General features: G+C 46.2%; 1 protein-coding gene across 6 annotated transcripts in view; it reads left to right on the top strand.

The window, feature by feature from the left end:
- TUBGCP3 (tubulin gamma complex component 3) overlaps positions 1-14,876 on the top strand; it is a 60,743-nt gene that overhangs the window by 11,547 nt on the left and 34,320 nt on the right. For 3 of the 6 annotated variants that reach the window (XM_060128832.1, XM_060128828.1, XM_060128827.1), the window contains exons 4-11: positions 2,129-2,206; positions 3,450-3,667; positions 5,430-5,602; positions 6,378-6,496; positions 7,129-7,254; positions 8,999-9,067; positions 9,433-9,565; positions 11,529-11,695. In XM_060128832.1, coding sequence (XP_059984815.1) covers positions 2,129-2,206; positions 3,450-3,667; positions 5,430-5,602; positions 6,378-6,496; positions 7,129-7,254; positions 8,999-9,067; positions 9,433-9,565; positions 11,529-11,695 — 1,083 coding nt within the window. The remainder of the gene's footprint in view (positions 1-2,128; positions 2,207-3,449; positions 3,668-5,429; positions 5,603-6,377; positions 6,497-7,128; positions 7,255-8,998; positions 9,068-9,432; positions 9,566-11,528; positions 11,696-14,876) is intronic. The other 3 variants (XM_060128829.1, XM_060128830.1, XM_060128831.1) reach the window with 3 other exon arrangements.

Here is a 14,876-nt window from a genome sequence, read left to right as displayed (position 1 = left end):
TCCAGGCAGGTAGTTTCAAACTGCTGTATTATTTGGTTTTCTTAATCTTTCTCTATTTTTAAAAACAATTTCACTTGTGCATTGAATATTACCAAGATCTGCTTATCAGATGTCACATTCCCGAAATGCTGATTAGCCTTCCTGAGATCCGCAAAGGGAGATTTCATCAGTAAGAGCTGTTATGTCTGTTAACACTGGCCATTAGGTGAAAACATATTTAAGACGTTTCTAATTTAAATGGCTGTTTCCCACAGTTCAGTTTGGAACACCAAATGCTTATTCCTAAAGCGGCGATGTTTTACATAGTAGCCGGCTTCCTAGGGCTGGAGGCTGAAGCGTGGTGGAAGACGTTAGCGAGCGGCGGGAGCCGTCCCTTCTTGTTGCTGAAACGTCCGCTTCTTTGGAACCACAGCCGTGGTCGGTGTTTGGTCCTCCCTCCCACCCGTCAGGGCCTTCCAGCAGTGTGCCCGTGGGCACCAGGGCAGGTCCGAGGGGCCCTTTACCGTTTGCCATTGTGTCCTTAGACCCCAGGCAGGAGTCAGGGAGCAGAGGTGTGGGCAGGGTGTCCTGGGCTAGAAGCTGGACCGTGGCGGGCGGGGCAGAGCTGAAGACGAGGAGGGGCGGCGGGGGGTGGGGGGCGGGAAGCGGGGCTGTGCGAGAGGAGCCGGGGCCTCGGGAGGGGTGGGCCGGGGTGCGCGCCGCTCAAAGTAACTGCGCGCGCAACGCTTGTTCCCATGCTCCTCTAGGGCTTACGGGGCCCTGATACGCGCTTCCACGTTTAGAATTCAGGGTGTGCGCAGCGTTTAACGTTTTATGTGTGAATTGAGGTCTTTCAGTTTCAAAGTCTAAGACAGCAGGGTCTGAAGTGGTTTAGAATCATCTGAAACGTGTGTGCTGCTGGAGTTGTTGATTCTGGTGGTCCCACCAGCTCTGTTCTCTCCCCCTTTCTGCTGCTTCGGGCTCCGGGGTGCTGACGGGTGTGGATCGCAGCCCCTAGGCTCCCTTGCTTCTGGTTGGCTTCCTCTGGAACAGGCAGGGTAGGGAAGAGTGAGCCCCTCCTGCCGCGCTGCAGGGACACACGTCTCTGTTTCTGAGAGATGCATGTCTCCTCGGGGGGTCCTTTTGTGAGCCTGGACCACTGAGCGATCCTCCTGTGTCTGGAAGGGTAGTTCATGATACCAAAGTGTATGCCCGAACGTCTGCTTACCACTGGGCTGAGGCCTCGGTCAGGGCTGGCCTCTTTCTTCCTTGCTGTTGTCCCAGCTGGGGAGTTGGCTGTTTCTGAAAAATTCTGTGTGAATCAATTAAATACCTGGAATGAGCTTATTCTTTAAAGAAACTTTCTAGGAATATTTTATACATATAATGAAGAACTTGTGCAACGTGAGTAACCGTCCCATAATTTGTTTTGTAAATAAAGTATTTATAGTTTCTAGCCTATGCATAGGAAAGGTAGGAACACAGGAATAGAGTGGAATGCACTGTAAATTTGGGGTAAAACGTATCGAGGGCGGGCTGCTTGCTGTTAACGGTTGTGAATCGGGGGGAGTGATACATGTTTGGAAATTAATGAAATCATTATGATTACCTTGCATAGAAACCTAGGGGTAGTCATCCTGACACCTAAGTGCTTCAGAACCTTGAATTTCCCAAGAGTGCATGATGCCGAGACCTACGTCTTATACTTCGGAATTATTTTCTTTTTTCCTAATACTCTTTTTTTATGGCTTAAATTGGACTTAAGGCGGGGAAAGCATTCACACATTTTGTGATGGTATTATTCTTATAATCACTGTGTTTGGGAAGTTGGTTATTATAAGAATTATTTCAGGGAGGAAATACCGTTAGACAGGAATAGGGTAATTGAAAAAATGTTCGCATTGGGACTTTGGAGTTAGATTTCAGGGGGTTAAATGTTCCAAGGGTCTTGACCTCTTGAGAACGTTCTCTTGCCTTCTCATGGATAGCACTATGGTAGGGCCTGAAAAATCGACAAATTTAGGTTTGATGTTACCAGGTGAATTTTAAAATGCTTTTCTATTTTGGAAATAAGGGTAATTTAGGAGAGAGGAAGATAAAATTGGGAACTAGTACAAAGTTGTTCTTTTACTGTTTTCTTTCTAAACAGGGAGTTTTGAAAAATAAATGGTCAATTCTCTACCTCTTGCTAAGCCTTAGTGAAGATCCTCGCAAGCAGCCTAACAAGGTGAGAGGCTCTGTTTTCACAGCTCGACGCCTGTTTAAAGCACAGTGTCTTTTGCTGGGACAGTTACACCAAATTTTGATAGGAATTGGCTTCCATACTTAAGAAAATAGTAGGAGAAAAGCAAAAAAATTTTGTATAGTTTTCTGGGCAGTCACGAGGGTCAAGAGATTTCTTTTTCTTTCTTTCTTTTTGTTTTGTTTTTAAGGGCATTTTTAGTCAGTGTGCTGTGTTTCTTTAAGATGTTTCTTGAGAATCATGTTATTACTTCAAATATAACAATGTCTGGTTAAATAGAGTATAAACTATCAGTTTTCAGATTTTTATTCTGTGAAGTTATTAATATTAGCACAGCTTCATTATTCTTTGGGTTAGAAGACCTTTTAGCGTTTTCTTGGGCTTTCAGATATCATGATGAACATTAATTACTCTTATACCATGAAAAGTTTGTTGTCAGTGGGTTCAGTTTTTGACCCGTGTGGTGTTTGAAAGAGCTATTGGGCCGCCGCCCAGAGTCCCAGAGAGTCTGGTGTAATAAGATGCTCGACCACAGAAATTTGAGTGTTTAGAGAGTTGAAGAATGTGGGTGAAAGAGTCATATTGACCTTTAAAGCCTTAGTCTGAGTAATGAGCATTCTTTCATTGCATAATAATGCCAGACTTCTAAAAATATTTGAGTAATTATTTGAGTTTCAGTTTGCTTGGTTTCTGAGTAAAGTGTTTAGTTATCAGACCATGTGGGAGTTTTGAGATTCAGAAAACTTTCCAGAACTTTATCAGTTCAGGCATATTTCAAAACTATCATAACTGATTTATCGTTTAATAAATACAGGCACATCTCGTTTTATTGTGCTTCTCAGATACTGCATTTTTTACAAGTTGAAGGTGTGTGGCAACTTTACATTGTCAGACGATGGTTAGCATTTTTAAGCAATAAGGTATTTTTCAATTAAGGTGCGTATATTGCTTTTTAGACAAAATGCTATTGCATACTCAATAGACTACAGTATAGTGTACACATAACTCTTATATGCACTAGGAAGCCAGAAAATTCGTGTGACTTGCTTTGTGTCACTACTCATTTTATTGCGGTGGTCTGGAACTGAACCCACAATGTCTCTGAGGTCTGCCTGCACAAAATCCAGTTACAAAAATAGAACCAAAGTCTGAATGTAAATTATCTTTGCGGGTGTGGGAAAGCGTTCTGTAATTTCGTACCCATATTCGTGCCGCCTTTTATTTTCAGGTTTCTAGCTATGCCACGTTGTTTGCTCAAGCGCTACCCCGAGACGCTCACTCCACGCCCTACTACTACGCCAGGCCTCAGACCCTGCCCCTGAACTACCAGGACCGCAGCGTCCCGCCGGCCCAGAGCTCTGGCAGCCTGGGCAGCAGCGGCGTCAGCAGCATCGGCGTGTGCGCCCTCAGCGGCCCGACCCCGACGCCTCAGCCTCTCCTCCCGGGGTAACCCAGCTCGCGCGCGGGAGTCCTCATACAGTAGGAGTGGGGCGTGCTCGGCCTTTAATCAGGCATTTCGTCTTCACCGAAACGACCTCCAGAGCCTCGTATGTGCCAGGGATGTTCTAGGCGCCGGGTCTGAGGCGCTTTCTCTAGGATGTTCCCTTCCAAGCACTCCCTCCGTTTCAGACGGGAGCTCTTCCCGCGTTTAGTCCTAGCTGACTGTGAAGGGTTTGGGCCGACTCCCGCCTGTTAAGGCACAGGCCCGTTATAGCAGGGGGCCCGCTCACGCGACGGCGTGCAGAGCCTTCTCTGGCCGTAACTGAGCGACAGGCTCTTGCTGGGCTCTCGTACTTCTCTCAGTGCATGTTGTCGCCTTCATAGGTGTGCTGTTCTCTTCCTCAGTTATTTAAGATGTCAGGAACATGAGATAAAGCTGTCTCATCCTCAAGCGCTGAGATCTTCAGACTGAGGAGTGTGGCACCTTACGGTGCTTTTATATCAACGTGCTGTCACGTCCGGTCACACGCAGCGCTCGTGGCTGAGAATAAAGCGAGTGCCAGTGCCGGGGTGGGCTTGGAACGTTGCTCTCCTGCGTGTTTTCCATACACGTTCCTAGAAATCCCATTAACGTGGACTGTGCTCTAAAATGTCAGAAAGTGGGTATTTTTCCAGGAGAACAGTGACCAAGGATTTACCATCAAATGACGTTTTCCACATGAGCGCAATACAGTTATAAGTCACTGTGCGACTTAATCAGATTTTGTTAAAGTTATCAGAAGATAGAAAGTGTGTTGCACACGTGTGGAATAAATAGAGTCTAGTATTTTAGAAAGACAGCACAATACATCCCAAAATTTCATCTTAAACTCATATTCTGGCTAAAAGAATAAACAGATGTTCATATTTTCACCTTTAAAATAAGTATTTGAAATAATTAGTGTCATGATATCGAAAAAGCTGTATAGACAACTTTGAACTGAAGTGGTCTTTTAGAATTTTTTCTTAAATTTAGGACTATTCAAAAACATAGTTTTAATTTAGTGTTGTTGATGACTTTTCCCCCCCGTCAAAAATAGGGAAAAGTCAGGGCCATTTCAGGTTTTTCTTTCCTCTCTTACTCGACCAGTTAAAACCAGAGCTCACCACTTGGAAGCAGTAGTGCCACTGAGATCCTCGTTTCTGTATTTTGCGGTCCCAGGAAGCGCTATTTTTGTTGCGGTTGTCAAAACATGTCATTAGAAATCAGCTGTCAGCTTCCTGCATCTTCAGGGAGCAGCTTTGACACGTTCTCCAAATTATTAGAAGCTGTCTTGACCTTGGAGGTGCCTTTGCCTTGTATTTTATGTTTGTGCATTTTTAAAACTAATTGCGATTACGACATTTCTTTTCGTATCAAGTGCTGTGAAGACTGAGGGACAGGGAGGACGGAAGGGGGACAGTGTTTCAGATTTTTTTAACTCAACGAATGTTGACTGGATGAAAGATGTTAACTTTCAGGGTAAAACCAGTAGTGAATCTCAAAGTGGTTTTAGCTGGGTGGTGTGTGTTATGTATCTGTAAAGAAAAGTCCAGTAGGTTGTGACTTGTGTGTTGAGAAGTCTGTGGAGGTGGCAGGAAGAGCCCGAGAGCCACTGCGGGAGCCCAGGAGGCCTTGGGCGTCGTCGCTGGGACACGGGGGCGCGGTGGTGGTGTGTCTTCGGCTGTCTCAGTGTCCTCCATGAAGAGCCGGGCATTTGAAGACACAGACGGTCCCTTCCTCTTTCAGACAGTCTCACCCAGCTCCGGGCGTGGGAGATTGTCTTCGACAGCAGCTGAGCTCACGTCTTGCATGGACTTTAACTGCAAACCAGCCTTCTTTACAAACCACTACCTCGAAAGGTGTCCCCAGCGCTGTTTCTCGCAATGTGACGAGGCCACGGAGAGAAGGGGATGCAGGTGGTGAGTAGGGATGCACCCCTTGTTTTAAACGCTCACAGCCTTGGCCTGGTTTCTCGTTCTGGTGACCGGGTTCAGGAGCCTCAGTCCTCCAGGCTGGCTTTGTCACCCTGTCACCCTGACTGTGCCTCCCCAGAGCCGCCCACCCCTCAGGTCCTTGCTGAGTGCTTTCCTGGGTCTGCTCTCCCTTCCCCAGTGACGATAGGCCCGGTTTGCTGCAATCCGATATTTATAGACCATTATCGCCACAACTGACTGCAGCCTGGAGTGGGAGCCTGACCCCACTGGGCTCTCGCTGTGTCTCCTCCCACTGAGACCTTGGATCTGTGGGCTTTGCCTCTTGTCATGACATTGGGTAACACCAAAATTCTGAGTTAGCTTTTGTTCCAAGGTTTGTGGAAATCATAAATCCGTTTCTGCTGTGTTAACTGCTTTCGTCATGGTGATGGAGATGGAACCAGGTTTGCGTGCTTGCTGTGTAGCCAGTTTTCTAAACGTCGTGTGAAATAATTATCCATCCTTTTGTGATTGATTTGTGCTGCTCCTTGATCATATGTTAAACTCCCACATACTGCTTTGTCTTTTTAAAAGACTTTTGGAAGAGAAATTATATGATCTCCATATCATTTTCAGAAAATCCTTTTTTCTTATAACTTCATATTCTTTCTCATCTTAAACTCATTTATTTAGTTTTTAAATTTTGTTCTGGTTGCAAATATATTACCTGGAGCGAATTGTGTTGTGCGATTTATTTCACCTTGTAAAAACCGTGTTACAGGTGCTGTGGAAGTTGCCGAGGCAGCCCTAGTCAGAGATATTCTGTACGTCTTCCAGGGCATAGACGGCAGAAATGTCAAGATGAGCAACGCTGACAACTGTTACAAAGTGGAGGGAAAGGTACAGTCACTGAAACCCCGTCTGAAGTGTTCAGAAGTCAAGACAGATGGCATCAGGACCAGGCAGGCACGGTTGGTTTGTGAGGCAGTACTAGGGTCACGAGGGCTGGCGTGCAGATTCGGGAGTCCTGGTCAGCCTGCACCACGGAACCCTGGTTTGCGCCCTGGTTTGATCCTCAGCGCGTTGCCCCCTTTCCTCCTGTGGCGGTGGTGCCCGAGTTACCTGACGGCCAGGTATCCTGGCATCTTTGCTTCTGTCTTCCAGAACCTGCCTTTCCCACAGTCCTTCTTGTTGACCCTCTGTCCTTTTGCGACTCTTAGCCGAGTCATGAGGCCACTGATGTCACAGACTGTCCCTGCCACGCCGGCACCCCGGCCAGTCACTCCTGGGGCGGTGGGACCCAGGCCTAACACTTGCTCAGAGGTGTCTTACTTCTCTGCCTGCTCTGTGACGCTTCTTGTTCCCTAGAGTCTCACTGCTTTCACTTGAGTGATGGTGTATTAGTTATCTTTAAGTTTCTTATGTTGAAGCCTAAGAATTATAAAAGTACAAATGGTTAAAACAATAATAATAATTAAAATCCTAGTGTTAAAATTTTTTTATTTTAAACTCTGGATATATTTACTTTTTAGGCAAACCTAAATAAATCTTTGAGGGATACGACAGTCAGACTTGCTGAGTTGGGATGGTTACATAATAAAATCAGAAAATACACTGACCAGAGGAGCCTAGACCGTTCATTTGGACTTGTAGGCCAGGTATGTTCTTTGTTACGGAGACACGTGGGGTTTTGGGGTGACATTCACCTCGGGAAATGCTTAATCTCCTTAGAATCTTATAAGAAAGTCATTCTGAAGAGGGTTCTTTTTACATAAAGAAGGTTTGAAAATGGACTGTGTCAGTCATGGTCAACTCAAGAAAAGAGAAAACATAGTGGATAGTGACAAAGATAATCAAATATAGCGATTTTTAAAAATGTTTAATGAATACTTAGGAACACTGACCATGTATGAGTCACTTTACATATTTTAGTGTATTTTCCCTTTGACTTGATTCTCTCAATTAAAAAAACCTTTTTTTAATTGAAGGATAGTTGATTTACAGTGTTGTGTTTCAGGTGTATATCGGAGTGATTTGGTTATACGTATATATGTATGTATTTTTATTACCTTCCATTGTAGTTACAAATATTGAATATCGTTGCCTGTGCTATACAGTAAATTCCTGTTTCTCTATTTCACTATAGTAGTGTGCATCTGTAATCCCATACTCCCAGTTTATCCCTCCCTCCCTTCCCTCCCTTTCTCCTTTGGTAACCATACGTTTGTTTTCTGTCTGTGAGTCTGTTTCTGTTTTGTAAATAGGTTCATTTGTATTATTTTTAGATTCCACATTGAAGTGGTATCATATGATATTTGTCTTTGGCTGACTTACTTCACTTTGTATGGTAATCTCTAGGTCCATCCATGCTTCTGCAAGTGGCATTATTTCATTCTTTTTTATAGCTGAGTAATATTCCATTGCGTGTGTGTGTGTGTGTGTGTGTGTGTGTGTGTATGTATGTACGCGCACACACACACACACCCCACATCTTCTTTATCCAGTCATCTGTTGATAGACACTTAATGTTTCTTTTATGTTCTCTAACGTGCTGCACTAGTGATATTTTTAAATTGGCAACTCCATGCCAGTTCCCCCCATTTTGGTGAGGGGAGTTGTACCATCCACATTATTAAAAACTGCCTTGTACCTTTTCAATCTTAAATTCTGAAAAGGTATCAGAAGGACCTTCACATACTCCTGTTCCTCTGGAATGAACTCTGGGCCTAAGCCTAGGGATATGCAGGAGGAGAGCCTGCGACAGAACCTGCGAAGGACAGACAGGTTTCTCAAGGACACAGAGGACATACTCGTGGTTACCAAAGGGAAGGTGGTGGGAGGGATAAGTTAGGAGTTTGGAATTAGCAGATACACGGTACTGTGTATATATAAAATAGGTAAACAACAAGGACCTGCTGTATAGCACCGAGAACTATATTCAGTATCCTGTAATAAGCTATAACAGAAAAGAGTCCAAAAAAAAGAATATAGATGTATACATATATATGTATAACCGAATCACTTTGCTGTACACCTGAAACTAACAGAATATTGTAAATCAACTATACTTCAATGAAAAAAAATTAGAAGGGACGTAATCTGAAAATAAAGCGTCAGTGTCTAAAGTGAATGCCCTTTAGCTTATGAAAAATGCACTGTTTCTCCACTTCCCTCCTGCAAAGCTCACGCTGAGGGACAGCCCTTTCCGGATGCTATTAAATGCGTATATCGTGGTGGGTACACCTGTGTGGGGACTGTGGACAGAAGCAGACTTTCGTTTCGCGGACACCCGAACTTTGTCTCAAGGCGTCGTCCTGCGAGGTCCCCGTGTGTTGCGGTGTAGTGACCGTCGTGTGCAGTGACCGTGTCCTACTTTAATTGTGCTCCGTCCTTTCTCCACAGAGCTTTTGTGCTGCGTTGCACCAGGAGCTCAGAGAATACTACCGCTTACTCTCTGTTCTACATTCCCAGGTAAATACCTTATTTTTAATTTCTTCAGGATTTGAAGTGTTAGGAAATGCCACTGTACAGAATTTTTAAGTTTCTTCACACATTACTTTTGAAAGATAAAAATCTGATAATCCTGTTGGGAAGGATTGGATATCTGTGAAGTTTCAGTGTGTCCTAGAGCCAGTTCATTGCTAATTTTCAGGGTTCTGTCTGCCATTGAAACAGACCTCCTTTGTAGCTTGAAGGAACCGTCGCTGTCTCAGAGGGACCTTCTGTTTCATTTTTATGAGGATAATCCTTTCCCCGTGTCTACTTCACATGGATTAAGACATGCTTGGCCTGTTTGGTGACCTGTACTTACACATTCTGTCTTTCCTGTTTTTCAGCTACAGTTAGAAGATGATCAGGGTGTGAATTTGGGCCTTGAGAGTAGCTTAACGCTCCGGCGTCTCCTGGTTTGGACGTACGACCCCAAGATAAGACTGAAGACCCTGGCGGCACTGGTGGACCACTGCCAAGGTCATTTTGCTTTATTTCAAAGCAGGTTTTAGGGAATGTCACCGAGGTTTGTTTTTGTGCCCGCCCCTTTTGTATGCTTAACAGCCAGAAGGATGCTGATTAAATACAAATTAATAGACGTGAAATTATAGGGAGAATAACCAGCTGCCCTCATAGCCCAGTGTTTATGCTTTGGAGGCTCAGGACTTCCTTGAGGGGAAGGGGGCGGGGTCTAGTTTTCAGAGATTTCGCCTTTTCCTCTGGCCCACGGTGTTCCAGCTGCTTATCTCTGTTCCTCTTTTATTCGTCTTTCAATTAGCAGCCTCTCCTAGCGCTTCACTCCCCCCCAGGTTCTGGCCCACGTCTGGGCTCAGCAGCTGCGTCACAAGTTCCCTTGTTTGCGCGTCTGGGTGGGGCCTCCCCTGGGCTCTCAGCCTGTGTTTCTAGTTGCTTCTCAGCATCTTTCTCACTGTGTGTGCTCCCTTGGCCAGGAAGCCCTTTGTCTCTCCTCATCTGTAACCATGGGCACTGGGGATCCCTGCCCCCTCGGGCTGGGAGGGCCAGGTGAGATGTGGGGGCTGGTGACCACCCTGCCCTCCTGGCTGCGCGTGCGCTGCCCCCCTCCCGTGGGGTGGTTCTTGGGGCCACTGACTCCAAGGGCACGGTGTGGGGGGCACCTTCCTCAAAAGAAGAAGTCGAATACAGTGAGTAAATGCCTCCTTTCTCTCCAGCTACCGGCAGCCCCCCAACTGTCTTCCTGCCGACCCCCATCCCTTTCTTGGTCCTGGCGCCTCCAGCTCCTCCCTAGGCCCCCAGGCTTTGCCCTCCCTGGGGCGCTGGGGTCCCTGCTCCGGGCCTTCTTCATGCCCTGTCCTCATAACCTGCCAACTGGCTCTGTCTCTGTTTGTGCACACATGCCAAGAGGGATCTCACTAAAGTCAGAGTACATCAGTCCTTTCTTTAAAATCTGTCTGCAATCTGAAGACGCAGACGTAGAGAGAATGGACTTGAGGACATGGGGAGTGGGAAGGGTAAGCTGGGACACAGTGAGGGAGTGGCATGGACATATATACACTCCCAAATGTAAAATAGATAGCTAGTGGGAAGCAGCCGCATAGCACAGGGAGATCAGCTCGGTGCTTTGTGACCACCTAGAGGGGTGGGATAGGGAGGATGGGAGGGAGGGAGATGCAAGAGGGAGGGGCTGTGGGGATATATGTATGTGTATAGCTGATTCACTTTGTTATACAGCAGCAACTAACACACCATTGTAAAGAAATTATACTCCAATAAAGCTGTTAAAAAAAAAAAAAACTTTCTGCAATCTAACGAACTCCAGAATTATTCACATAAATTATTCACGAAACTCTTCGTGTGCTTATACTGTTGGATCTGGTTTTTGCCACTCGCAATATTTTATGCTGAGCTGTGCTCCTGGGACACCGGGCACTGTTAACACAGGGCCGTGTTTTCAAACTGTAGGGCCACCAGTTAGTTAATGTGTTACGACATCAGTTTAATGAGTTGAGACCAGTGTATTATTACCAAAAGAGAAAAAGGAAAAAATCAGAAAATCTTTTTCCTTAAAAAGGAAAAAATAGAAAATCTTAAAGTGTAAGTATTGTTTGTAAAACTCTTGTTTTCTATGTATACCTATTTGTGTACTGGATTGCGGTATGAAGTGTGAGTCTTGACGTGGGTCTCAGTCAAGAGAAGGGGAAGAATTGTGTTCTCGGTCGTATCTTGAGTCGCGTTTTCCATAGAGGTCGTGGAGAGTCACGTGAAGCGCTCTGACTCACGTGAAGCCCAGGAAGAACCTAGGCCTCTGGGCTCCTGGTCCGTCACGTGTTGGCCGCTGCTTCTGCGTCCAGACGGTACTAAGAGAGCAGCCACACTTTATCTCCGTGACTTGGCCATTTGCATTAGTGTTCAGTTGTTGGTTTCTGCTGTGAGTGTCAACGTGGATGTTGTGCTGTGTCCCCAGGAAGGAAGGGAGGTGAGCTGGCTTCAGCCGTCCACGCCTACACCAAGACGGGGGACCCCTCCATGAGGTCCCTGGTGCAGCACATCCTCAGCCTGGTGTCGCACCCCGTCCTGAGCTTCCTTTACCGGTGGATCTACGACGGCGAGCTTGAGGACACGTACCACGAAGTAAGGGACGCGGCCCCTTCTCAGGCGCGGCTTTGAGGAACGTGGGAGCAGTTACCCTTTCTTGATTTTTTCCAGAAACGATTTCCTCCTCACGGCGGCGCCACCGCACCTCATTGGCCTGCCTGGCCTGCTTTGCCTCAGTGATCAGAGCTGCACTTGGCCAGTGAGAAATCGTCACCCCCGTCTGAGCGGTGGGGACTGAGCAAGGGCAGATCGCTTGTCCCTGTTGAGCAGCAAGCTGGCGGCAAAGCTCGGACTAGGGGTCCCCAGTCTCAGTCCGGTTTTGCTGGCGGGGGGGTATTACGTGTTCTCGTGCTTTGCACCATTACTGTGTGAACTGAGCTCATCTGGTTAACTGTGGTGCTGACAATTTTAATGAGACAAGTTATCTGTATATGTGTATATGTACCTATTGAAATACAGTTAGTTCCCCCAGAACGTAACATATTTGTCCCTAAAAATCACTGCTATGCAAAATCATATGGTAAAAACCAGACTTCTGACAAAAAGTAGAGTGAGGGACACCACACTCAAAACCTTGTCATTATGTTACATTAAAAAAGGATAGGAATTAAGTGGAAGCTGTAGCACAGTTTCTAACACATATTAAACGGTTAAGGAATGGGCAAATTCTAGAGTAAATATGGCATTGACCTTGACAAAGCCCTGGTATTAGCTTGTGGGCCTGGGTGGAGGCAGGATGGACGGTCGTGGCTGCTGGAACGCGTGGGTGAAGGCGGCAGGGCAGTTTTAGGTGCGTCTGTGGGGATGTTCGTGTGGCCCACGTGGCTGGGCTCCTGTTTTCACCTAGTTTTTCGCGGGTGAAATTGCACGTGAGCAATCAGGGAAGCAGATCTGACCGTAGGTGGTACTGTTTTGTGCTTTGGGGACACACACGGCATCCACATGTGCGTGTGTGCTGTGGAGACCTCCAGGGTGCCCTGTAGGCCTCGTGTGCAGGGTTGGGGTTGTAACTGTTGCTGCCTGGACACGGCCCTTTTGCCTAACATGTTGCTCTCCTATCCGAGCAGATTATGTTCTTTTAGTTTTAAATCTTACCCACATTATTAAAGTGAACACCACTTCATGTGCCTCCCTGGGAGTGTTTACGAGCTTCTCTGAAGTCAGTCCTGGGAGGTGGGCTGGCTCGGCTGTGGGGAGGGCACAGCTGTAGGTTTGACTCCGTCTCGAGCGCTGGGTGGCTTTCCCGGTCCCCACACTCCATGCGCCCCCGTCGGCTTATTCCTCCTTCCTGTGTGCACTTCATGTTACCCAACCTGAGTAAAAGTGTTTTTAATCTAATGTATGAGATGTGGCGTCTCCTACGGTATTTATTTATTTGTGTTTCACTGGTTACTAGTGAGATTGACCAGCTTTTCATGTGTATTGGTTATTTTTATTTGTCCTACTAATTGCTGTTTGTATTGTTTCCCCATTTGTCCTGTGGATTTGTCTGACTTTTTAAGAGTCGAATCATGGGATGGGTTTATACATTTGGATATCTTGTATCTGTAATTGCACTTTTTTCCTTTAATTATTTTTCTTCAATCATTTGTTTTCACATTATTTCAGACTTAGAGGTGTAAGAATAGTACCGAGAATCATAGACTTCACGGATGCTCTCCAAATGTTGGTTTTGCCATGTTTTATCTTATACTGAATTCCCGTTTACACCCGAGTCTGTTTCTGGACTATCGTTTTCGGTTTGCTATTTCTTTGTCAGTAATACTTAAACGTAGCTTTAAAGTTTGATATCTGGTAGGAGCAGCTCTTTTCACAGTCGTCCTTGTTGTTTCTGCACATTTCTACTTACATATAGATTTAGAATTAGCTTGTTCATTCTGCCAGATAAAACCTGAGAGAGTTCGTAGAAACACAAACTATCAAACTGACTCATGGGAAATAGAAAATCTAAATAGACCTATAACAAGTAAAGAGAATAAATCAGTGCTCTAAAAACCTCTCCAGTAAAGAAAAGCCCAGGGCCAGATGGCTTCACTGGCGGATGTGACCAGAGTGGGGCCGGGGCCATGTCTGCCCCTGTCTGCCTGGCGGGGCTCCTGGACCTGCTTTCTCTGGCCCGCCGTCCACTCCTCCCCAGTAACTTCCCTGCGTGCAGCCCCTGTCGGTCTTTGTTGGCGGCTCTGCAGAGCTCACTTCCTGTGTAACGTGGCTTCATCCTGTGGTCCTTCCAGGAAGCTCTGAAACGCCCATGTTTACCTGGTTCCCGGGAGGCTTTTCTCTTTCCCTCCTGCTGCAGAGTGACTCTCAGTGTCCCACCGTGGCTGCCTCTGGGTTTGACTGACTTGCAGCCCAAGGATGAGTTTTCAGTCCTTTTATCTGAAAGAAAAACTTCCAGGTGGCCTCTGAGCTTTGCTATTTCTGTGGCATCATTAAAACTGCCTCTGGGTCCACCAGTTGGGATTTTACTTTTATTTATTTATTTTAAATTACTTAATTAAGTTTTGGCTGTGTTGGGTCTTCGTTGCTGTGTGCGGGCTTTCTCTAGTTGCGGTGAATGGGGGCTACTCTTCGTTGCGGTGCATGGGCTTCTCATTGTAGTGGCTTCTCTTGTTGCGGAGCACAAGCTCTAGGGTGCGCGGGCTTTGGTAGTTGTGTCACATGGGCTCAGTAGTTGTGGCTTGTGGGCTCTAGAGTGCAGGCTCAGTAGCTGTGGCTCACAGGCTTAGTTGCTCTGCGGCATGTGGGATCTTCCCGGACCAGGGCTTGCACCTGTGTCCCCTGCATTGGCAGGTGGGTTCTTAACCACTGCGCCACCAGGGAAGATCGGACTTTTCTTTTAATTGTTAAAAAGATATGATCCTTTAGTCCAGTGGTGCAGGGATTAGTATCCAGCTTTTATTTTGTTTATCTTGTATTAGGATGAAGTGCAAAGGCAGGCAAGACTAGAGACCTGTAAGAATTTACAGATGTCCTCTGAATAGACATTTTTCCAAAGAAGACATACAGATGGCCAAAAGACACATGGAAGGATGCTCAACATCACTAATTATTAGAGAAATGGAAGTCAAAACCACAGTGAACTATCACCTCACACCTGTCAGAAATGGCCATCACCAAAAAGACAAGACATAACAAACGTCGGCGAGGACGCGGAGGAAAGGGGGCCCCGGGCACTGTTGCTGGGAGTGTGAATTGGTGTGGCCACTGTGGAGGGCTC

This window comes from Lagenorhynchus albirostris, chromosome 18 (assembly GCF_949774975.1).
Source record: "Lagenorhynchus albirostris chromosome 18, mLagAlb1.1, whole genome shotgun sequence".
Lineage (NCBI taxonomy): Eukaryota > Metazoa > Chordata > Mammalia > Artiodactyla > Delphinidae > Lagenorhynchus > Lagenorhynchus albirostris.
This window is presented reverse-complemented; position numbering and strand designations above follow the sequence as displayed.